We start from the raw sequence: 20,180 nt of genomic DNA, 5'->3' as shown, positions 1-20,180 counted from the left end.
GCAGGGTTGTGGCTGGAAACGTTTGATTTGCAGCAGGTGGACGGAAGGTAGCCAGAAAGCGCCAACTGTACCTTCCTGTGGAAAATAGTTGCAAATCTCCTTCTGTCCTCCACAGTTCAAATCGTAGGTTATCTCCAGAGTGGAAAGTGCGCAAACGGGGCTTTGGTCATGTCCAATTGCCTCGAGTCGGGCGATGGCCACCAACTAAGCCATCGCATGGTAAAGGAGCTGACAGCGCAGATATCTATAGTGATGGTATGTATAATTTTCTTAATTGTTGCAATGGCACCTATTTTAAAAACTTATGAGGAGGCTCTTCACTACTTGAATCATTATCGTGGAATAATCTGCTTGCTCTGTGTTTGAGTATAAGCACTAGCATCTCACTGTGAATAAAAAGTCATCTGGTAAGAACATGACTTCAAGCCCAAAGTCACAGATAATTACGACAAAATACTTGGATACTGAGGAACTTTTGAATGTAACACAACTAATGCTGGTCTGGGAGCAAGCTTTCTGATGGATGTGAGTCCTACTACTACTACTACTACTACTCTTCCACCTGCCTCCTCGAACCAAGTTTCTATCAAAGCATTGTCAACTTCCTTTCAACCAAACAATCTCCCTCGTCCGAGATGCCTTCATTCAGAGTCCTCCCTTCACTGCAGTGAACTTCAGCTTGTGGATTCACCACCCCACAATAGGCTCAGTTTGAAGAATGAGACTCTTCCAGTGACCTCCATCCTGTGCTGTTTCCGTCTTTACAACAAACGCACGATCTCCTGGCCTACATCTCTAGTAGCCGCCCGTGAGATCAATAGCGTCATGGCCGTTTCCCAGCTTAATAAACTTGTAAGGACGAGCTGACTGCTCATTCGCGCCCTTTGGAAGATCACAGAACTCGTCATAGCTCCGTTTGTTCTTCTGAGTCGAAGGCTGCGCTTGCTCGACCTGGTAGAGATGTTAGTTCGTGAATTCTCTAATGTTAATTACAGCCCTACCTGGAGCTGTTGGTGTCTCTCTCGAGCAAGGCGTTCGACCTCGTCGTCATGAAGGTCTTCGAATCTAGGAAGGACCGACATGCCAAAGTAGGCCGGTCTCTGACGAGGGAGTGGCGCGGGGGCCGGCTCGGGGCTGGGGGACTGATGAAGAATCTCTTCAATCTTCAGTGCATCTATAGAAGAGTCAGTCAGATCTTGACCGAAAGACGCCCTTGTAATATATTGCAGCATACCTCGCGAGCGATATTTGAATGTGTAGGTCGCAAAGAGGGGGCCTTTGCGAATCTGCTCAATGGCTCCTCGATGGGCATTGCTGGGAGGTCTCAGACGCTTGTTGACCGGCGCGGTGAAGCTGCGAAGACGTGGTTAGCTTAATGGATGCATCATCGGCAGATGGTCGTTGCATACGAAGTGCCATGGTAGATGGGGCGGCCCTTGATGGCTTCCTCCGAGATCTCGCACTTATTGTACTGCGGCTCCGTGAATGGTCTCTCCAAGTCGACACGTCTATTACGGCGTGGACCGCCAGCGAATCTGGCTAGTCTGACGCGAACCTCGATTGTACCAATATTCTTGGCAAGTCTCAATTCGCCATCGGTAGCGTCTTGGTCAACTGGTGGATCGGTTAGCATCTAATATTTGTATACAAAAAAAAGACTAAGTGATGGGGTGGATTTACCTGCAGTGATCGTCTCGAACTTGAAGTTGCTCTGAATCATGGCACTTCTGTCCTGGTTGGGATGTCTCTTGCCTCTGAAGGCAAAGTGCCAGCCTCCATGCTTGAAGTCATCATCGTAGCAGAATCGCTTTCCCATGAACTGGCCGTCGAGGAAGAGAAGGAAAACTAAACCATCGTCTTGATGGACCCAAGGGTCAATCGTGGCATCGTCCAACACGTTGATGTGAACCGCGAACTCGGTTCCTTCCTTGCTCTCAATGTAGTTGCGGGCACACTGCTCGTAATCGTTCATGTATCTCTCAGACTCATGGTACGGATACGGATCGGGGTATTCATCAGCGTCTCGGTAGGCGTTCTTGAGGCGAACAGAAACGCTGACAGCGGGGAGGGTATCGATGATTGCCATCTTGGAAAGGAAAGTGAATTCGATTCGTGATATGGCAGGTGCGCTGCCGAAAGCTGTGAGCAGAGGTTGAATAAAAGTGAATATTCTGGTGATGGGAAAAAGAAACAAGAACAGAGAAAGCCACAGCCTTAGAACCTTTGTCCTTTGAACAAAATACTGGTAGAAGAATGTGATGCCGCGAACCCCAAGAGAAAGGGCTGAGGTGGGATGGAGAAGAGAAGTGGAAGTACTTTGCCCGGGTGGAAGAGGAAGAAGTGTGGGCTGTCTGAGAGAGAGAGGATGTAGAAGAAGAGGTGGGTGACTTTGGGGCAAGTGCAGATGAGAGAGACCTATCGCCTTCCATTTCCTACCTTCCATAGTTGTAGATTTGAATGCTGCCTCATATTGGTGAGGTTTTAAGGAGAGCGGAAGGTGCCCTCAAAAGGCACCTGCCTCCTTCCTGCTCCAAGAGATATCCAGCAGCCAGCCATAGCTAAGGTTTGGAATGAACGAATATTACTCTTTTGAAGAGTGTTTAAGGTCTGCAGCGTGTAATATATTTGAAGAGAATGATCTCATTATTCACACTGCATCGATACTCAAATTTGTGGCGATCAGTCGGATTAAGGTACCTTAAGACCCCGTGACGGTGTGGTGTTGAGATCGTGTAAGTGGCATTGATGAGAGTGGGTACGTACCGCTCCGCTTCCCGTCCTTGCCGTGCCCCGAATAAGTGGACCGGACTGCTGAGGTAAGGCGCCGAGGTGACAGTGACGCTAGAACCGTGAAAGGAAACGGGGACGTGGATCCCACCCCTGCAGCGCGCGCCGAATGGGGCCCGCCCGACTCGCAGCAACGCTGGAGCTAGCCCAGCTCGCTCAACTTCCATCTCCCGCCAACTCGGAGAGCCCATGACGTTCAATGCACTTGTCAGGACTCCTTGTCCATCTCCAATTCACGAATTTAGACGCGATGATGGTTGATACCAGACATGTGATGACTACTTGATTCGTTGCAACCTCAATCGATCCTTTTCCCTCCCCTCCGCCCGGACGAGCGCCATCATGTCTCCAGAGGCCTCCAGCAACATTCGAGTCTTTATCCGCTGGCACGACCAGACCGTCTTCGCTGGCGAGGAGATCAAATGCACCATCACCTTCAAGAATATTGCTCGCGATCCGAATCAGCAACGACAGTCCCAACGACTCGCACCTGTAGACCGACCAAGGCATGTCTCGCCCTTGCTGAGAGGCAAGTCTAGCGCTGGCTTGACCCCGCCGAACTCAGCTCAAACCCGCGGTCACCGATCTGCTCTATCCCTCAACGTACCAGTCGCTCAATCGCGAAGCCGCGCGGGCTCAGTACCGTGGACGCCATCACACCCTCCAAGCGCTCTCGAAAACCGTGGCAATGGCCACAAGAAGTCCGTTTCTATTGTCTCAATTGGTTCCACAAGCACCGTACCAGATGACAATCAGAGTAACGCTAGCTCCGTAAAGGCGCATCGGCCTGGTCGCGGTCATGCCCGGGCATCCAGTCTACAGATTGTGCCTAGGGGAGCTGCTCTGGGGCTCGGCCTCACAGCGCCTCACTCTGGTCAGTATTCTAGTTCTCAATCTTGATGCAGAGTGCATTTTCTAACTCCCTTGCAGCATCGCCGAGGCATATAAGCTCGCCTTTATTCAACTCGACGTCCGCTTCCGACACACCTCCCTCCAACTCGCGATCTTCGACCGCACCGAATACCCCTGGCGTAGCAGGCTCACAACGTCCCATGAGATCGCCTTCCAACGCGCTGGCCGACTTCCGGTTTCCAATGGTCCAGTCGCCACTGTCGGACACGCAAAGCACTCCAGTTGCGTCACATCACGATGGGCTATTGAGTCCAAACACTGAAGTACCTCCAACCCTAGCTATACGGAACAAGGATGGCGTACTCACCAACCCCATCGACCATCCTACACCAGCCATGCGAATACTCTCGACAACAAGCATGGGCGGAGGAACACCACGCAGCAGTGGGGAATTCTACTCAATGAGCAATAACTCTACGGAAACTTTGGCATCTGAATATCCAACTCAACCCACGCGGGGCCCTATGCGGCCGCCGCATTTTCTAAAGTCCTCCAACTTTGCCTCACACAACCCCAGGCAGCCGGAATCGTTGATGATGGGCTACGCTCAGATTCAAGGCTCATTCACCTTAGATGGCTCACTCATCAACCTCGGGCCATTTGAGCAGGTCAAGCGTAAGGCCGTTGTCGGCGGTCAAGGAGGTGGTGTCATTGGTGTGGAGCCTTCGAAACGGGATAGTGGACTGCTTCGAAGTTTCGGATGGGGGAGTATCAGCAATTCAATTGGAGAGCTGCTTGGAGCCGGCGAGGTTAGCAGCATCAAAGATATGCGCGGTATCGCCAGCGCCAAGTCCGTCCCTCTGCTCTCGACTCCGCAGTCCATCTTGTTTGTGGACCTGAACCTGGCCCCCGGAGAGCACAAAGCTTTCGAGTATTCATTTCAGCTCCCAAAGGGCTTACCGCCGACACATAAGGGAAAAGCGGTCAAGATCTCTTACAATCTAGTTATCGGCACACAGCGAGCAGGTGGCTCTAAAGAGCAACAGGTGCGCTCCGTCGAGATCCCTTTCCGAGTCCTCGGCAGTGTGAACAGCCATGGAGAGATTCTTGGCCATGATCTCATGAACCCGTACATTATTCTCCGCGACCAAGCGAAAATCAAGACTGTCGACAAGCTGTCGACCCTCAGCGAGATCAAGAAGCTAAAAACGACCAAGACCGACGCAACGATTAATGAATTCCTCGTATACGTTGATGAACTCCTTACGAGGCCGCGGCAGGGCTCCAACGCAGGGCTGCTATCGCCCACAGCATACCCCAGCTCCCGGCGTCCATCAGTATTTGAGGAGGCGACGACGGCCACAGAGGCCATCAACATGGCTATTATGCGCAGTAACCTGACCTCCGAGGGTCAGCAAAGCCCGAACCGCTTCGAAATTGCCCGCAACGGACAGCGTGTAGGTGTCGTTATGCTTACGCGCCCTTCATACCGTCTGGGCGAAGTCGTTACTATGGCCATCGACTTCACAGACGCTGAGATCCCCTGCTACGCGGTCCATTCTTGTCTCGAGTCGGCCGAGCGAGTCGAGCCGCATCTGGCCATTCGCTCAGAAGCCTCGATTCACCGCGTCACGCGGAAAGTCCACGTCTCCGCCTCAGAAGCGACCCTCTACTCGCGGAGGATGGTCTTCACCCCGACTATCCCCATTACTGCGACACCAGAGTTTGTCACGACAGGCATCTCGTTCGAATGGAAGATTCGCGTGGAATTCGTGGTGCCGAGTCAGGAGACTGAGCTGGAACGTGAGGCGCCCAGCACTCATCCATTACTAGAAGAAATATCTCGGGACGAGCGCGGAGGCCTAGTGCTCGTGGCCGTGGAAAACTTGGCGTGCGAAAGCTTCGAAGTCGCGGTCCCTCTGCGTGTATACGGTGCCGTGGCAACGGGGCTCGAGAAGTTGGAGCGGGACGAGGCGTTGGAAGAGGGACTCGCTGTTTGATTACGAAGAAGTAGTGGGATCATACATACCACACACGGGGACGGTGGTTTTACAAGGCAAGGCAGATGAAGGCAGAAAGAACAAGGAGATTCATTCGCGGGCGTTGGATAGAAAAACATTTATTTTCTGGAACACGGTACTACCGTCTGTTTTTTATCTCCAAACAATTTCACAGAGACGTTTTTCCTCTACTATCATCACCAAAAAAAATTTATCATCCAAAACTACAAAAGAGTTCACCCCCCCGGTGCTGGACTGGGGGCTACATCTCTTGGTGCTCATGTCGGGAAATTATGGTGCTCATGCTGGGATTCGAACTCGGGGTATGCGCTAAGCCTGTCGTCGAGTAAGGCTGGTTGGCGATGAAAGTGTCGGACCATTAACCACTCCACCACCCAGCCAGTTTGACCTGACCCGTCGACCTAGACGGGCGCCTGCTGGCTGGTGATTGGGATGGGGTTGAGGGGGTATATGAAGGCTTGTGCTGTGTGGTTATTCGGGTTTTGTGTATTCGGGTGGTGGCTGGGAAGGTTATCGGATGAAGGTTTGGGTGGTGAGGAAGGGGAGGACCGCTTTGTCTCCTTCCCAGCCGGGACTACCTCAGACAGGTAGGCAGGCACGCTGTCACTACCTGGCTCCAAGAGATGAGGCAGTCTGTGTAAGAAGTTATGGAAGGGAGGAGGGACCTTTTGCTTTTCTCACTTTGTATATACATAATTCGATGCAAGTCTCACGCCGCCTTACCTTGATTCGAAGTCGTATCAGACATTTAGGGAAAACCATGTTTGACCTCACGTAGTAGCTTGACTTAACCCGATCGGTCACCACATCAATACAGAGCGACTTCACTTGTAGGCTAGATCGATCAAGGCTTGAGTAGTAGTTGGTCAACGACGAGGTACGCCTCGTCAAGTTGTATTCCCCGCGCCCCTAATCAGAATAAAGAAAGGGGGCCAAGATATGTAAAGATGTAAAACCAAGAGAGCAGATCCAAAGGACCAAGTGATCAAGATTGCAAAAGGCCGCAGAAAAGTCGGCATCCAAATTTCCTCGTCCCCTTTTTGTTCATATCCACGGTGTCCAAAGTAAGGTACACCCAGGTGTAGTGTAAATAGTCTGTCTGTCATCCCCAATTCCTTGACCTCCCCAGGCCCCTCCCGCTGTTCAGTCCCATTATGTCCTTGGGCACATTGAAAACTCCTGGCTCCAGTTCGCCGCCCCTGCCTCCTCGGGACTCCGTTATCTTTTAATGTGTGACGGATGTCTCTCTCGCAAATTGAAGAAAATAAAACCAAAGGAAAAAAGTCGCTGCTGCTGTGACGAAAGAGTGACGGGTTAAACAAATAGACAAGATTTGCCGACAATTCAAAAGTGGGGGGGGGGGGGGGGGGGGTTCGATGCCCCTTTTCCGCCTGCAATATCCCCAAAGTCCAAGGTCGACCACATGTGGACTTTGTGCTGTCAAGTAGGTGGATGATTAATGTCCTCCCAAACGCCAGTGCTCTTCTCCAGATAACGCCGTTATATCCAGCAAGTGTTGTACAATGCGGGTAGGAAGGGTTGATGTAAAAATACAATGAGAGTGTGGGTCAAGGGAATGACGTAGAGGTGGTTTCGCCGGCGGCGGTGTCAGGCCGTACGGTCAGGAGCTCTTCTTCGCGCTCCTCGCTCGGAGTCTGTACCTCTCTCCCTTGGAAGGTATTCCGTAGCTTTTCGTCAAGCATGGAGGCCAGGCGTTCCTCATACTGGTCTAGGAGACCGCTTAGGAGGGCGGAGTCATGCATAGCTTTGGTTCTCGAGGCCCTGTCGCCGAGCGCGGCCGCTGTCAGGCGTAGCTCTTGGTCGATTTCGAAGATGACGTCCTCGCTCAACGGTTCAGTTGAGGACAGCTTCTTTCTATAAGCCCTCAACGTACGGCACGCCTGTTCTGTAGCCATATTCAGACTGCCAAATCCACGCAAGTTGGGGGAGCTCTTTTTCGGCGGTAGGCCCAAAGAAGGAAGCGAAGGTCGCCGAGATGCCCTCGACTTCGGACTGATGGGCGGGCTGCCAGACCCGGACGAGCGTCGTGATGGTGTGTCTTCGGCGAGCGGACTACTTTGCATTCCTGTTTTGGGCGTGCTGACGCTGTTGTTGCTCAGGCCGTACCGAGAATTCCGACTCCGAATGGTCCTCGGCGGAGAGCGTCGGCCACCTTGAGCGGAGGATGGGCGCTGAAACTCAGCCAGCTCTGCTTTGGAGAGGACACGTCGCAATGGTGGTCTGGTGGAAGCGGACCCGTCCTTCATCGGAGATGGATCTCTGCTTGTAGATAAAGGAGCCGTGTCATCCGCTTCCATGGACCAAAGCATTACAGTCCCGTCAGATCCTACGCTGATGACTCTCTGGCAGCCATCTTCGTCGTCAGTCAACGTGACTCCATTGATGGCCTCTGTGTGACCCCATTCTCTGTCTACAAAGTGACCGGAGTGAGCGTCATAGAGACGGACGGATTTGTCCGTGTTCGATATGCCCAGCAAAAAGCCTGACTCTTTACCGGGAGGCTGAGTGAAGATGAGAGACTCCAGGATCGCAGTCTCGGCTCCGCTCTCGTCAACACACTTGAAGCAGTTGAGGAGTCTGCCGTTGGAAAGATCGTATTGGCAGACTGACCGGTCCAGCATGGAGACGAAAGCAGTTCTTTCATCCTGGCCAAGGACGAACGACGTTGGCGCTGCCTTCAGGGTGTTTGCCCTTGAGGGAAGAGCAGCAAGCTCATCTTCCTCATCTTCTTTGCAGACGATGTCGTAGATTTGTAGTGTCCTATCCATGGAACAAGTCATTATCTTGTCCTCTGATGGAATTAGCGCTTGAACGACCCTGGCAGCGAATTCCAGCGTTTGGAAGTGCCGGAACTCTCCACCTGACGTGCGGTGAAATAGCTGCGCAGTCCGGTCTCTTCCGCAAGTGGCCAGAAAGAACTTGTTGTCATCTTCGTAGATGCTGACGCCCTGGCAGTCGGACGAATGAGCTTTCGTCTCAAGGAGGCATTCCTTTGTGGACAGGTCAATTATCCTGAGAACGCCAAACTTGTCGGCCGCTACAAGCATCTTCCCGGCCCTAGTCGCTCGGACCACATTCAGCTGGTTGACGGGGTCCATCTCGCTCTCAGGGATGACCTGTTCAATGGGCACATCTAAGGAGCACTTGATCTTGCCCTTCATATCCCAGAAGATGACCTTACCAGAGCCAGACCACGTGAAGAAATCTGCACCTTGGTCGTTGGGCTTTGGCATTGATTGAATGCCCAAGATCTGGTCTCCGTGTCCTGGTATAGAAACGTGCGACGGGTCGTTCACGGTTTGGCCCGGCTGATAGCTCGAGCTCCAAATATCTACGGTGTGCTTCTCGTCGATGGTTACTAGGTTTTCTGTCAAGAAACCCATGGCTACCAGACCAGCGGGCGCGATGCTCTTGGATAGCACACCGTCCGGGAGGCTGTCGAGGACGGCCTTGACGCTGAGAGTCGCGAATTGGCCGGCCTTTCCTGACAGATATGCAGTGGCATGTCTGATGGTGATGGAAGTGATCGGGAAGTCGACCGTGAGCGACTTGATGAGTTTTGTCTGTTTGCCGTCATCCTCCACCACACAAACGTCGCCAGCCTCGGAGCAGATTATGATGCTCGTTTCGTCAACAACGGTCGCGCAATTGAAGGTGCCATCCAGCAACGATCCGAGGAGTACGTTGCGACCGTTGAGGACTCTCTGGGGCGTAGAAACGGCCTCATTGAACCTCGTCTTCAAAGGAGAAGAAGTCTGAGTTTCCTCGACTTTCCAAATCTTGATGTGTCGCACACCGAGCGTGATAAGGCTGCTGCCCATCCAAACCATGCCCTTTATGGTGGAGGTACACTTGTTTTGTTGGTACAGCTTGGCAGCACCAGTACGAGGGTCGATTCTCCAGATGTAGAGAAATCCGTCGTTGGCGGTACCCAGAGAAGCAAGCCACCTGGTATCCGCCGACCATGCGACCGCATTCACACCGAAACCATGCTCGCTGATAGAGACCAACGGAACGTCAGAGGATGCGTCCTCTAGGTTGAAGATGAGCACGCGAGGAGCGTAACCCGTCTCTCCAACTGCCAGATATCTCCCATCTCTGCTCAGCGCAAGGCATGTTGCCGCCTTGATGCGCTCGCGGCTGGTCCACGTTGATCCGGGCGAGTCGTTCCAACTTTGGGATTCTCGGATCCCAATCGCGGCGCGGTTCCTGCTATCGTTGGCCTTTGGTGTCGAAGGCGCCGAGTAGTTGTTCAGCAAAGTCGTCGAGCCGTACACGGGTGTCGCAGTGGGGCGGGCTCGGTAGAAGCGCTGGGCATAGTGTTCCCCGTCGACATCGACAACGACGACGGCGCCGCCTGCTATGTAGGCAAAGGAGGAGTTTACGGTATCGAAGCCTGTGGGCGAGGCGCAGGTGGTGCCAATGACTCGTTTGAGGGAAAGCCGGGACTCGTGGGGTAGGCGCCCTCGGATGGGGGTTCGATTAGATCGTTGTTGAAGGTAAGGAGAGTTTCCCGGCGTCAGTCTGAGCCGGTTCGTGGGAGTCGCGCTCATTATATCGCCATTGGCTCGCGAGCGTTGTCGCAAGATTAGGTGGTTGGGATTACGAGTGGCTGGAGAACAATTACGTCGCAGAGGTCATCCCAGGTAGGTTGGTGACGTGACTGAGAATATGAAGAAAGAGCGTTTGTCGCGATAATTCGGTAAGTCCAAAAGAGAGTATGTTAAGGTAGGTAGGTAGGTAGGAGTCGGCAAAATTAGTGCGGTAGGCGCGCCGAGCGGTGTAAGTCGAAAAGGTGAAAAAGCCGGGCTGGCAGTGAATGTCTAAGTGGATGATGGAAAGCTGCGAAGGAGGTCAATTTCCGTGTCTCACTCGATTGGTCGGGACAATCAATTGTGCATGAAGAAGGAGGGAACGTACAGTGACATCAGGCGGGCAAACGGTCCCCAAGCCCTGCAGGAATTAATGGGGGGTTTAAAGAAGAAAGAAAGGGTGCAGATATCCGAGCGTGAAGAAGAAGAAGAAGAAGAAGAAGAAGAAGAAGGACGGACGCGATGTGCCGAAAAAAGTGAAGAGGTTTTGCGGATGGACGGTTTTCCAACGTCTAGCAAGCAAGCAGCAGTCGGTCGGCTCAAAGCCTCAGGGTTGGAGCCGGTTGGGTGAAGGAGCAGTCTGCCGGGAAGGGCCCTGGTGGTGGGAAGGAAGTGATGTGCAGTGCCTGGATTGGCCTTGCCCTGTGCTGCGTGGTTCTGTGGGAAGGACGGTCGCCTGTTGGTCGCAGCTTGCTGCAGGTGGGAGCGGGAGAGCTGAGGTGGGAGAGCAGAACCTGGAAAGCGTGAGGTGGGATGGGGTTGCAGCCAGTGGAAGCACCAATGGAGTGTGGGAGAGCATGAGAGGAGAGCATCGGCGGGCGGGGGTCAGTCCAACCAACTGGGTCGATTTGCTCTTTTTCTGAATTAACCCTGTCATTATGTTCCCCAAACGGGTCACTCCAACCCACCAGCTGGAGGGGTTATTGAAGGGCGGTCTGGCGGGAAGGATCCAATCACAAATCTCGTCACACCGAAGCTTCACCTTGCACCCTCTATTCTGCAAAACCATTTCTACAATCGGCTCTACGACAGCCAGACCTTCCTGTATAGCGGTCATAACTCAATCATTCGTGTTACTCGGTCGCTGCCGTTGACGTACCAACTACGATCCATAAGTAAGAGAGAACAAAGGAAATCTTCGAACGGGGCGTGTTTCACAAGAACCGCAATGAAGAAGTCCACCATTCCTTTGTTCTCTTGATGTCATAGCCTGTGATTTCCACAAGACCGTCTCACTGATCATTCATTCTGCTGCTAGCCCAAAATTCTTTAAGAGAGACAGCCATTAAGCTTGAGCTCAAGAGACAGAGCTCAAGAGGTGGTTCGACAGTCCAAGCCCAGCGCCAGTGACCCCCAAAAAAAATCCCGTCTGTCTCTCCGTCTATCCGTTATCCCGTCAGTCGAAGTAGGTACTCCGTACTGAAAACGCCCCCTGCCCAGAAACAGCAACATCAAAACGTCTGGCCGTCAGCCATCAGCCCAAACATCATTTACCCCCGCGTCCGCTCAAGAAAAAGGGGTCCGGCCGTTCTTTAATTGAGCACAGCTCAATCCTCCATATTCGTGTTAAAACACAGCTTGAGCGAGGCCCCAACATCGTACGGCACACGTCCTCCAGGGACATCAGATCCCTCACACTCAATCCCTTGACACTCCAACTTCGACAACACACAGTAGCTAGCAGACGCGTCTCCCGCCATCTGCAAAATGACTTTTGTGTCTCAATCTTCAGGTGCCATCTCAGCTCCCTCATCAACCGTGCGCCCGCGCCCGCACCGCCGTCCGCTACCTTAGGTCATAAGATACGTGACATTATACGGCTGGGGCGTGACGAGTTCTGAGTCGGTCATGGTCCATGGAAATGAGCTGCTACCAGGGGCCCCTGTCCCTCTTTAATGCTCCCACCGCAGCGGTTGACCGCCGATGTCGTAACCAGAATCTCTCTCTCTCTCTCCCCTGGGGCCCTCGGGCTGGCGGTGATTAGATCCGAACGGGTGCGACGCAAGACGTGCTCACTCCGCGTTCAGATATGTGACAACCGAGTATCAATCAATCGCTGTCACTATATACGGTGTACTCCGTATTCAATGTTGCTGTATCACGCAACGATAAGAAACAATACCGCGTCTTATACCGCAAAGCAACGACGATGCTCATAAAGTGTATCAAACCCCCCAAAATCTCATTTGACGTCCTATGCCGCGGAGGGGACTCGGCGACTCGCTAATCGATCAAACTGTCGACAGAATTATTTCTCTCCTAGTCGACCATCCTCATCTCACCATAACCTTAAAAAAATTACTTCATTCCCCTCCCCAGTTCCCCAACACGTAGCCAGCCAAGTGTCGTTCAGGCTCGCTGCAGTCCTTTTTTGTGATTTATTTTCGTTCATGCCACTTCGGCCCTTTATCTTTTTTCGTTACATCGTTGCAAGGAAACCAAGAGACTCGCTAATACCGTCCTTGCGGTTTCTTTGACAATCATGCCATCTCGCCATCGACAGCCTCGAAAAGCGCGATAGGCACGCCGTGACCCGGCGCGCCGACGATCTCGGCCCTGATGACTTGCGCATTCCAGTCTCCGCGGTACTCGAGCTTTTCAAACTTTTGCAGAATTCTCGCCACTGGGTTCGTGTTAGCATCTGCTCAGCAACATCGCCATGTTCACAGTACGCGGCCTAGGTAAAGAGTGGAGAGGCACAGGGGAGGATATGGACGGGAACTCACTTGTATAAGCCATCTCCGTGTTCGCAAAGTTTTGTCCAACACAGATTCTCGGGCCACCGTTGAACGGCACATACTGCCACGGCTTCGGCTGCCAGTTGTCCCATCGCTCGGGACTGTAGATGGCCGGGTCCGCAAACGTCTCTGACACCTCGGGATATAGGTCCCGCCTCCTCTGCATAGCGAGCGTGCTGTACACAACCGAATCGCCCTCGATCACGGCAATATCGGGGTTGCCATTTCTGCCGGGCAACGTCGTCGTCGTCAACGCGGAGCGTACATTGAACGGCACCGCGGGGTACAAGCGCAGCGTCTCCTGAAGACAGTTGGTCAAGTACTTCATGCTCTTCAGGTCCCCGTAGGTCGGTGCCCTCTTCGGGCCCAAGGTTGTCAGAATCTCAGCGCGCAGCTTAGCGTATGTGGCAGGGTAGCGGGAAAGCTCGTAGAGAGTCCATGAGAGCGTTGCAGCAGTGGTATCACGACCGGCGAGGAGAATAGCAACGAGCTGGTCGCGGATGACCTTGGGATCGCGCGTGAAACGAGCAATGTTGTGAAGGAAGGTGAAGTCCTTATCCGACTTGGAGAGCTTCTCGAGCTCTGATGGCGGCAAGGCCAGGGCCTCCTGGATAAAGGGATGGATAAACTCCTCAATGACTTTGATGCCGCGCTTGTACGTTCCGTGGGGCAAAATGTACTCAAAGGGTCTAGGACTGGGTCAGCTCGATCGATTCTGTCTACCCTCGTCAAGGATAACGTACCCCATGATGGTGTAAAACATTTGATAGCTCTGTACTTCGTTGAATGCATGTGCAAAGTGATGCTTCGGGCTGTCAGATGGATTAGCACTGCAAATCAACGCCGCCTGCTGGTCTTAGTGGTCTACTCACTTGCCAAGACTGTTGACACCATGCCCAAGCAAGAAATCGGTCGTCACATCAAGCGTCATACGGTAGAACAGATCTGAAATGTCAAAGGTGACTCCCGACGCCGGGAACTTGTCCATCATGATGTCGGTCCACTTGTCAAAGATGTGCAAGTCACTGACACGGTCCTTGATGAACATGGGTCGGATCAAGCTCCGGTTATCCTGCCACGTCTTTCCATCCGTGGTGAAGATGCTGTCGCCTAGGAATGGAGACCAGACTTGATGGAACATGGCCCCCTTGCCAAAGTCGGCAAACTTGGAAGTGAGGACCGTCTTGATGTGCTCCGGCTCTCTGGTAATGAGAAAGCGGAGCTTGCCCGTGAAACCAATCTCGACTGTGTTCGGAGACTCGGGGGTAGCGACGCTGAAAAGAACGTTAAAGCCCTCGAGGAGCTGGTGCTTGAGTTGATAACGTCCAATCCGTAAGAAGACCGGAATGGCTTCGCACTAGTTAGCTTCCTGCTCTTTGGTGCGGGGAGAGGAACTTTATCATTGTTACCTGTAAAGGGGTTGGAAGCAATGACTGGAGCTCTTACACCACCAGACTTGCTGAGGAGATACTCCATTCTGACCCTGAAGAACACCAGAAGTAGGAGGTAGGCTCCAAAGATGGAGCCCGCAATATAGAGCGGGTTAGCCGCCGTCAAGCTCTCGAGTAGACCCATCTTGATGGAAGTGCGAGTTGGATTCCCTAGCAATTACACTAAGTGAGGATTCCTGTAATGACAGGTGTCTCTAGGACAGATGGAAGGTTTTGAGGGGAGAGGAGAATTTAGAAATCGAATTGCAAATTCAAGACTGTAGAATTTCTGCAGTCAGTGAAAACCAGTGTTTAGCACCGAGGGGCTGGGCAGGAGGTAGGAGCAGCATCGTCTTAACTGAGCTGTTTCAATCCTCACCGAGCGGCACATGTAAGTGTGCTTGCTCAGGCCGCGGTTAGGTTCGACCCTCCACTTGGGGTATGCCTTCACTTGTTTCGTTTGGACTTGGTGGTCATCATCTTCAGGAGGGAAGACGATTGGCTACAAGACCTGGCTCCTGCATTGTGATCGAGCGTCTTACACGGACCATCCCAGGATGTGCCATGCAACTGCACTTGTCTCAATGTCACTAAACCAGCGTCAATCGTCTGGGCTCGCAGAAGGTGAGCTGTAAAGGCGGGGGACTCCGCCAAGCCCCCGCATGACACTGGCGAATGTCTCCGTGGTGTCTAAACGGCTTCCGATGCGAGGACAGGACGGTGTCCCACCCCGTCCGGCTGCATGTTTGACTTGCAACCCCAAGAACAGCTGAAATTGGCAAAAATAACTAATTTCAGGGCTCTGGAGATCCTTCTAATGTCAACCTTAAGAATCGGGAGTTGGGCATGGGGAAAAGCAAAAGATATAGGACCGACCGCGATTCGAACGCGGGGCCTAGAGATAAACTGCGTGTAACTGCAATCTCTCGCTCTACCACTGAGCTATCGATCCTACTCAGTTATTGGATAGAACTTCGGGGCCAAGCGGGGGTCTATGACCTGCAAGCCTGACTGCCACGCTCCACACACAAGCATCTACCGACTCCACAAACGCGGGAGATCGTATCCAGGTTCATCACCCTCATGAGCCAGTCGGCGAAATTCTTGCAATGCCAAGTTGCGTGGTGCGCTGGATAGCACCCTTGAAGTTGTGTATTTTGACAACGCGGAAGTGGCGTACGTGACAGCCTTGATCAGTACCAGACGAGAGCGGTTATCGAAGACACTTCAGCTCGGGCTGCCTTGCGTCAAACTTGGACAGATCACAGCGTAGACTAATACGCCAGACCGCTTTGGCCCTCTGGTTGGACTCTTCAGCATGCTGCAGCTGTCAAAACTTCAGGTCAAGGTATTGTGCAACCGTCGTATCATGATCAGCTTGAAAAGGAAACGATGTCGCGCTGCCATGACCAATGGGATTATGATCGTCTGCACTCCATCTTGAAACCCTGTGTCAGTCTTAGACCGGACAGTACACTGTCTTTGGAGCGTTCATCTTGTAAACAACATTCCTTTGCACTTGAGATGAAGCAATTTGTCAAGATGTCAAAAGAAGTAGCAAGAATTGATGGCGACGACTTGGAATAGTTACTGTAGGTTTGCAGGTAAAACTCCAGCCCGGACCCCAGTGCCAGTCTTGATATCAGTAATCAGTTCTCGGAACTGGTGATGAGCCAAGGCTTCCGTGATGTCAAACGCAGGTGTGCGCTGAAATTCGAGGAAGGCTGCTCTATAGCAGTGATTTAGTGCACCGCTGCCAGTCGCAACATGAGAGGAAGAGAACAAAGTGTCCCGCATTCGTAGAGGAGAGACAGGCTGATGGGCATCAATTACCGGAGGTGGTGTTGACAGCACTCGTGCTTCAAGCTGCATCGTCGCCTCCTCGTTCCTTGAATGCTGATTGTTGACTGTCGAACTTTAGGTGAATTCAGGAGCGGAAATCTCGTTGATAAAAGCTTCTCTACAAGACTGAGAAACTTTGGTGACAGATGACTGCCCAGCTCGGGATTTCGGCCATTGCCAGAAGCCCTGAGCTTGCGCGTGGTTCGATGGCAAGAAAAATGACTTTTCTCCGCGTGGTTCGTAGAAGCCCACGGGGAGTACGCGGGGTCTCCTCAGCCCCAGATTTGCTGCTCTCCACGCTGGCCAGTTATCTCTGATAGAATCTTCCGCTCTTCCGGGATAGAGTAGGCGTCTGTTCCCGACCCCGACTGACTGAGGTGACCGAAACTCATAGAGTATCGGTAATCGCAGAGAACAACCCTCCGCTCGTCCTTGAAGCCGCCGCACTACCGGATCCGGGGATGAACCCGGGCGTCAGCATTACCTGGGGTCTCGAGACAAAGTGCGCCACACACAGTGTAAGTTGTCGGCAGGCAGTGTAAGGGAGTTGACCGAGGGTTTCGAGCTGCAGGAGCTTCCCCGCAAAGCTAGAGACGCAGAGAGGGTGGTTGGTTGGGGTTCTGGGCGTGTTGAGGCGAGATGGGATCAACTGTTTGTGTGAGAGGTTCAGCTATCGATAGGCGGCATGCGGGGAATAGATGGGGGAGCGTTTGAGAATCGCGGGGCCCCATCCGTAGCCGCCACGCTTGTGGGCAACTCTGTCAGACGCAGTGGGCATTGTCTGCGTCAGGGGGTTGGGTTTGCAAAGCTCCCTTCGAGCGAAGGTGTGGAGGCTGGCCCTCATTATTGGAGTACGCTGGCGGAGGTTTCGTAGGCAGGTGGCTGCGTGCTGCGGAAGTTTGGGGGAAGACAGCGACGACCTTGCAGCCGAAGTTGCAGCGTGAGGCGTGAATAAGTGGTACCAAGGGCGGGGGATTGTGGGGGACATCTTCCTATCAGCTAGGGTGTTGGTAGGAAGTCCAAGTGTTGAGGCAGCTTGGGCTTTGTTGTTTCCTTACCTCTGCTCTGGTTCAGGGATTGATTGTGTGTCGTGTATCCGTATCGTGTGTCGTACGGGGTATTGTGTTGTTGGGTATGGGTTGCGAGCTGCATGATCCGCAGGTCCCGCTCTGGGCGAACGGAGATGAGAACTCTGAAGCTATTCGCAGCCACCTCCCTGCGACTTCGGACTAAGACTCGTGCGGCTGCTGTGCCTTGCCAAATATGGTACGCAGTAGGCAATGTCCACGAGGACCCAGGTAACTTCGTCTCGGTTGAGCTGGCTTGTGGTTATTTGAATGGCGCTTGTCCGGCCAAGTGTGGTCAAGTTTTGCTGGAACTCATGGGGGCACATTGTGTATCATTTGGAGCTTTGTACGGAGAAGAGATGACTTTCGATTCGGCATCGAGGGGCAGAATGTTGACACGGAGCGTGTAAGTTGCACGGCTGAGAAACCAATGGATCGATGATGTCCAGTTACGTTGGGGTTGTTGATGATGAACAGTGACGGAACCGTCGACGGGCGGGATTTAGACCCCTGGAACGGTAAAAGCGGCTGGGCTGTTTTCGGCGGGTTCGGTGGTGTGCATCGTGGGAAGTGGTGCGTGGGAGAAGGTGCGATTGATGCCCGGTGTTCCACTCCCCAGTGAGGCCGTCCAGATGCCGAGAGATTGCGGCGACGGGCGCCAGCGGAAAGGGTCTTGGGACCCTGTAGTCGATCTCCACCAGAGCTTGCCCGATCACCACCAAATGGTACAAATGGCAATGTAGATTGTAGTATGACTAAGGCAAGGAAGGTACTTTGTAGAGTGGGGGGAGAATGGAAGGTGCGCATCCCGACTATCCGCCCTTCCTGCCTCCCGGACTAGCGAGTGGTGTCATGATATGACGGGCCTTCTGTTGTTCTTTCTCAATGCCTCCGAGCAACATTTGTTCATTGCGGGAGTTTCTTGCAAGTGGAAACGGGCAGGGAGGGATTAAAAAAGAATATCCCAGATTAAAAAAAAAGGGAGGCTCACCAAAGACGAGGATCTGAACATGGATCCGGCAGCTCCCAAAATGGGGAATGGGCTCTGCGTGGTGCTGTTTTGGCACTGCTGTGGCGCGGGCCTGCCGTGGCTTTGGCCGCATCTCATTCGTCCCATCTCGTGATTCTCCATCTTCAGCTCGGAATCTGGTGCTTTTCTGGTAGTTCTTCGGCCCTACAGCTCAAAATCTCTTCAGCAACACCGCAACATGCAATCCATCGGCCCTGTCTCACGACTGCGTTAATTCGGAACAAGTCATCAATGATCATGGAATCAAGATGGATACTGCTAGAATTCCACTTGGGCTCTCTCGCCTGCATGCTTGCCGTCACTTTCGGTCTCGTATCTATCAGATCAGATCAGGTCCGCCGATCCAGTCCCCGAGACACAAAGAACATGCAGGAAAGCAAGTTGGCATTGGCATTGGCATTGGCATGGCATGGAATGGGACGGTGTGTAATGCTGGACCGGAACTGACTGAAACCCAACCCAACCTGTCGGCGACGGCCGTCCACCAAACAAAGATGCTTCAACTTCCAAGAACAGGAAGAAGAGGGAACTCTCTCAACATGGCTGTGGTTCCACCCTTCCTACTGCTCACAGTCAGAGCTGCAGACGAAGCCCACTCCCCACTCGCCTCGACATCGTTCACTGCGGGTTGCGCTGTGCTCCGACGTCAATCCGCGCCTGTCAGGTGGAGTTGTCGGTTCCTTCGTCAATCATCCCCCTATCCATGACATCCGTGGACAGAATTACAGTCAAAGGAAGCAGCGAGACTGAGAGTCGAGAACGTACCAAAACTTCCATCTCTCCACGCCTGCTATCCTGACGCATCAACGCCCTTGATCCTAGTTCACACATCCCACACCACACTTTACCCTAAGGTACTGTGTAGAGTAAGGTAGTGCGTGTGTAGGGTCTCCAAGTCCCAGGGGCGCCTCATGGCCTGGCCTGCCCGTCGTCCGCCATCCGCGCCTTCGGTCGACAGCAGCCGTTGCATCGACGATGCATCCCAGAACGTGCCTCGAGCAGACAGACGTACCTATGCACCAGGGAAAGCTGCTCCTGAGGCCAATCACGGTCCAAGGCCGCCATCCTTTTACGCTCCCGCTTGTCCTATCTGCGCGCGGGGTAATAACTGTTTCCCTTTGTACCTAGCCTTCTTTTTCAAGGTAGCAGTAGCAGCACCGCGACTTTCTCCCCCAACCCGGTGGAGCGAAACCGCGGGCAGCCCGTTCCTGCGAGCCTCGAGTCTGCAAGTGCAGGCAGAACGACTCGGGACGTGCAGGAAGCGCCGCCGTGGAATGGAACCCGGCGGCAGCCCCAATCCGCGCGTGTACGAAGTACGAGTACGTACACTGCACAGTACATGGCAGTCTCCGGGCAGAGAGACCAGCCACTGCTTCCCTTTCTCCTTCTCCAACAACTTCCATTCTCAGAGCTGAGCTTGATGTGCGGTGATCCGGCCCACCTGGGACCTGGCCATGGCCTTGGCTTTCCTCACATTTTGCAAAAGTTGGGGGTGTCGACTGGGTGTGTACGAATACTTTGTCAGTTTTGTATGGTGTGTCTCGAACTCTTCTGCCACTGTGAGGGGTAAAGCTCCGTAGACTGCGGTTCCTGACCTGTCGTCAACATCATACGTTTTTTGCTCTAGCCTTGTCCAGTGGATGCCCAGTCGGCCCTGATACCACACCTCACCTCACTCCTCCGAGTCGTCTCTTCCCAGTCCTTTCCTGCTTTGCCTCCTCTCAGCATGGAAAGTCTCAACCCACTTCATCCTTCTCTCCGGGACTGCTTCACCATGCCATGCTTCACTTGACATGACAG

At 53.2% G+C, this 20,180-nt stretch overlaps 5 protein-coding genes and 1 non-coding gene across 6 annotated transcripts; 1 reads left to right on the top strand and 5 right to left on the bottom strand.

The window, feature by feature from the left end:
• Positions 1 to 795: 795 nt before the first annotated feature.
• BDP81DRAFT_404406 (uncharacterized protein) lies at positions 796 to 2,525 on the bottom strand (the record flags this gene model as incomplete). Its single annotated transcript, XM_060588908.1, has 6 exons — positions 2,437 to 2,525; positions 1,681 to 2,129; positions 1,410 to 1,614; positions 1,235 to 1,353; positions 1,002 to 1,174; positions 796 to 951 (listed from the first exon to the last, which is right to left on the bottom strand). The coding sequence occupies exons 2-6, from the start codon at positions 2,084 to 2,086 to the stop codon at positions 796 to 798; spliced, it is 1,059 nt and encodes a 352-aa protein (XP_060448325.1). The 5' UTR covers positions 2,087 to 2,129; positions 2,437 to 2,525.
• Positions 2,526 to 2,967: 442 nt separating this feature from the next.
• On the top strand, positions 2,968 to 5,885 carry BDP81DRAFT_344009 (Rgp1-domain-containing protein). Its single transcript, XM_060586066.1, has 2 exons — positions 2,968 to 3,661; positions 3,718 to 5,885. Exons 1-2 carry the CDS (start codon positions 3,130 to 3,132, stop codon positions 5,637 to 5,639), a joined length of 2,454 nt encoding a protein of 817 aa, XP_060448324.1. The 5' UTR covers positions 2,968 to 3,129; the 3' UTR covers positions 5,640 to 5,885.
• Positions 5,886 to 7,021: 1,136 nt separating this feature from the next.
• Positions 7,022 to 10,713, bottom strand: BDP81DRAFT_344005 (WD repeat domain-containing protein). Its single transcript, XM_060586065.1, has 2 exons — positions 10,602 to 10,713; positions 7,022 to 10,523 (listed from the first exon to the last, which is right to left on the bottom strand). Exon 2 carries the CDS (start codon positions 10,232 to 10,234, stop codon positions 7,229 to 7,231), a length of 3,006 nt encoding a protein of 1,001 aa, XP_060448323.1. The 5' UTR covers positions 10,235 to 10,523; positions 10,602 to 10,713; the 3' UTR covers positions 7,022 to 7,228.
• Positions 10,714 to 12,310: 1,597 nt separating this feature from the next.
• BDP81DRAFT_479577 (cytochrome P450) lies at positions 12,311 to 14,870 on the bottom strand. Its single transcript, XM_060594892.1, has 5 exons — positions 14,421 to 14,870; positions 13,884 to 14,361; positions 13,755 to 13,823; positions 13,000 to 13,700; positions 12,311 to 12,896 (listed from the first exon to the last, which is right to left on the bottom strand). The coding sequence occupies exons 1-5, from the start codon at positions 14,584 to 14,586 to the stop codon at positions 12,754 to 12,756; spliced, it is 1,557 nt and encodes a 518-aa protein (XP_060448322.1). The 5' UTR covers positions 14,587 to 14,870; the 3' UTR covers positions 12,311 to 12,753.
• Positions 14,871 to 15,308: 438 nt separating this feature from the next.
• BDP81DRAFT_t102 lies at positions 15,309 to 15,393 on the bottom strand. Its single transcript has one exon. It is a non-coding gene; the product is annotated as a tRNA-Cys (tRNA).
• Positions 15,394 to 17,466: 2,073 nt separating this feature from the next.
• On the bottom strand, positions 17,467 to 18,394 carry BDP81DRAFT_182166 (uncharacterized protein). Its single transcript, XM_060582297.1, has one exon. The coding sequence runs from the start codon at positions 18,155 to 18,157 to the stop codon at positions 17,663 to 17,665; it is 495 nt and encodes a 164-aa protein (XP_060448321.1). The 5' UTR covers positions 18,158 to 18,394; the 3' UTR covers positions 17,467 to 17,662.
• Positions 18,395 to 20,180: the final 1,786 nt, after the last annotated feature.

The sequence above is a fragment of the Colletotrichum phormii genome (assembly GCF_030913505.1).
Source record: "Colletotrichum phormii strain CBS 102054 chromosome Unknown BDP81scaffold_5, whole genome shotgun sequence".
Lineage (NCBI taxonomy): Eukaryota > Fungi > Ascomycota > Sordariomycetes > Glomerellales > Glomerellaceae > Colletotrichum > Colletotrichum phormii.
Note: the sequence above shows the minus strand (reverse complement) of the source record. Positions and strands in the feature narration are given on the sequence as shown.

What these genes read in the sequence shown, in the direction of transcription:
- BDP81DRAFT_344005 (XM_060586065.1), bottom strand. Translation starts at nt 10,234, where the DNA reads ATGAGCGCGACTCCCACGAACCGGCTCAGACTGACGCCGGGAAACTCT.
- BDP81DRAFT_344009 (XM_060586066.1), top strand. Translation starts at nt 3,130, where the DNA reads ATGTCTCCAGAGGCCTCCAGCAACATTCGAGTCTTTATCCGCTGGCAC. An exon ending in CCTCACAGCGCCTCACTCTG is followed by an intron (nt 3,662 to 3,717) that starts GTCAGTATTCTA and finishes ACTCCCTTGCAG; the next exon opens with CATCGCCGAGGCATATAAGC.
- BDP81DRAFT_479577 (XM_060594892.1), bottom strand. Translation starts at nt 14,586, where the DNA reads ATGGGTCTACTCGAGAGCTTGACGGCGGCTAACCCGCTCTATATTGCG. An exon ending in TGCTTCCAACCCCTTTACAG is followed by an intron (nt 14,362 to 14,420) that starts GTAACAATGATA and finishes ACTAGTGCGAAG; the next exon opens with CCATTCCGGTCTTCTTACGG. An exon ending in GGTGTCAACAGTCTTGGCAA is followed by an intron (nt 13,824 to 13,883) that starts GTGAGTAGACCA and finishes TCCATCTGACAG; the next exon opens with CCCGAAGCATCACTTTGCAC.
- BDP81DRAFT_182166 (XM_060582297.1), bottom strand. Translation starts at nt 18,157, where the DNA reads ATGCGCACCTTCCATTCTCCCCCCACTCTACAAAGTACCTTCCTTGCC.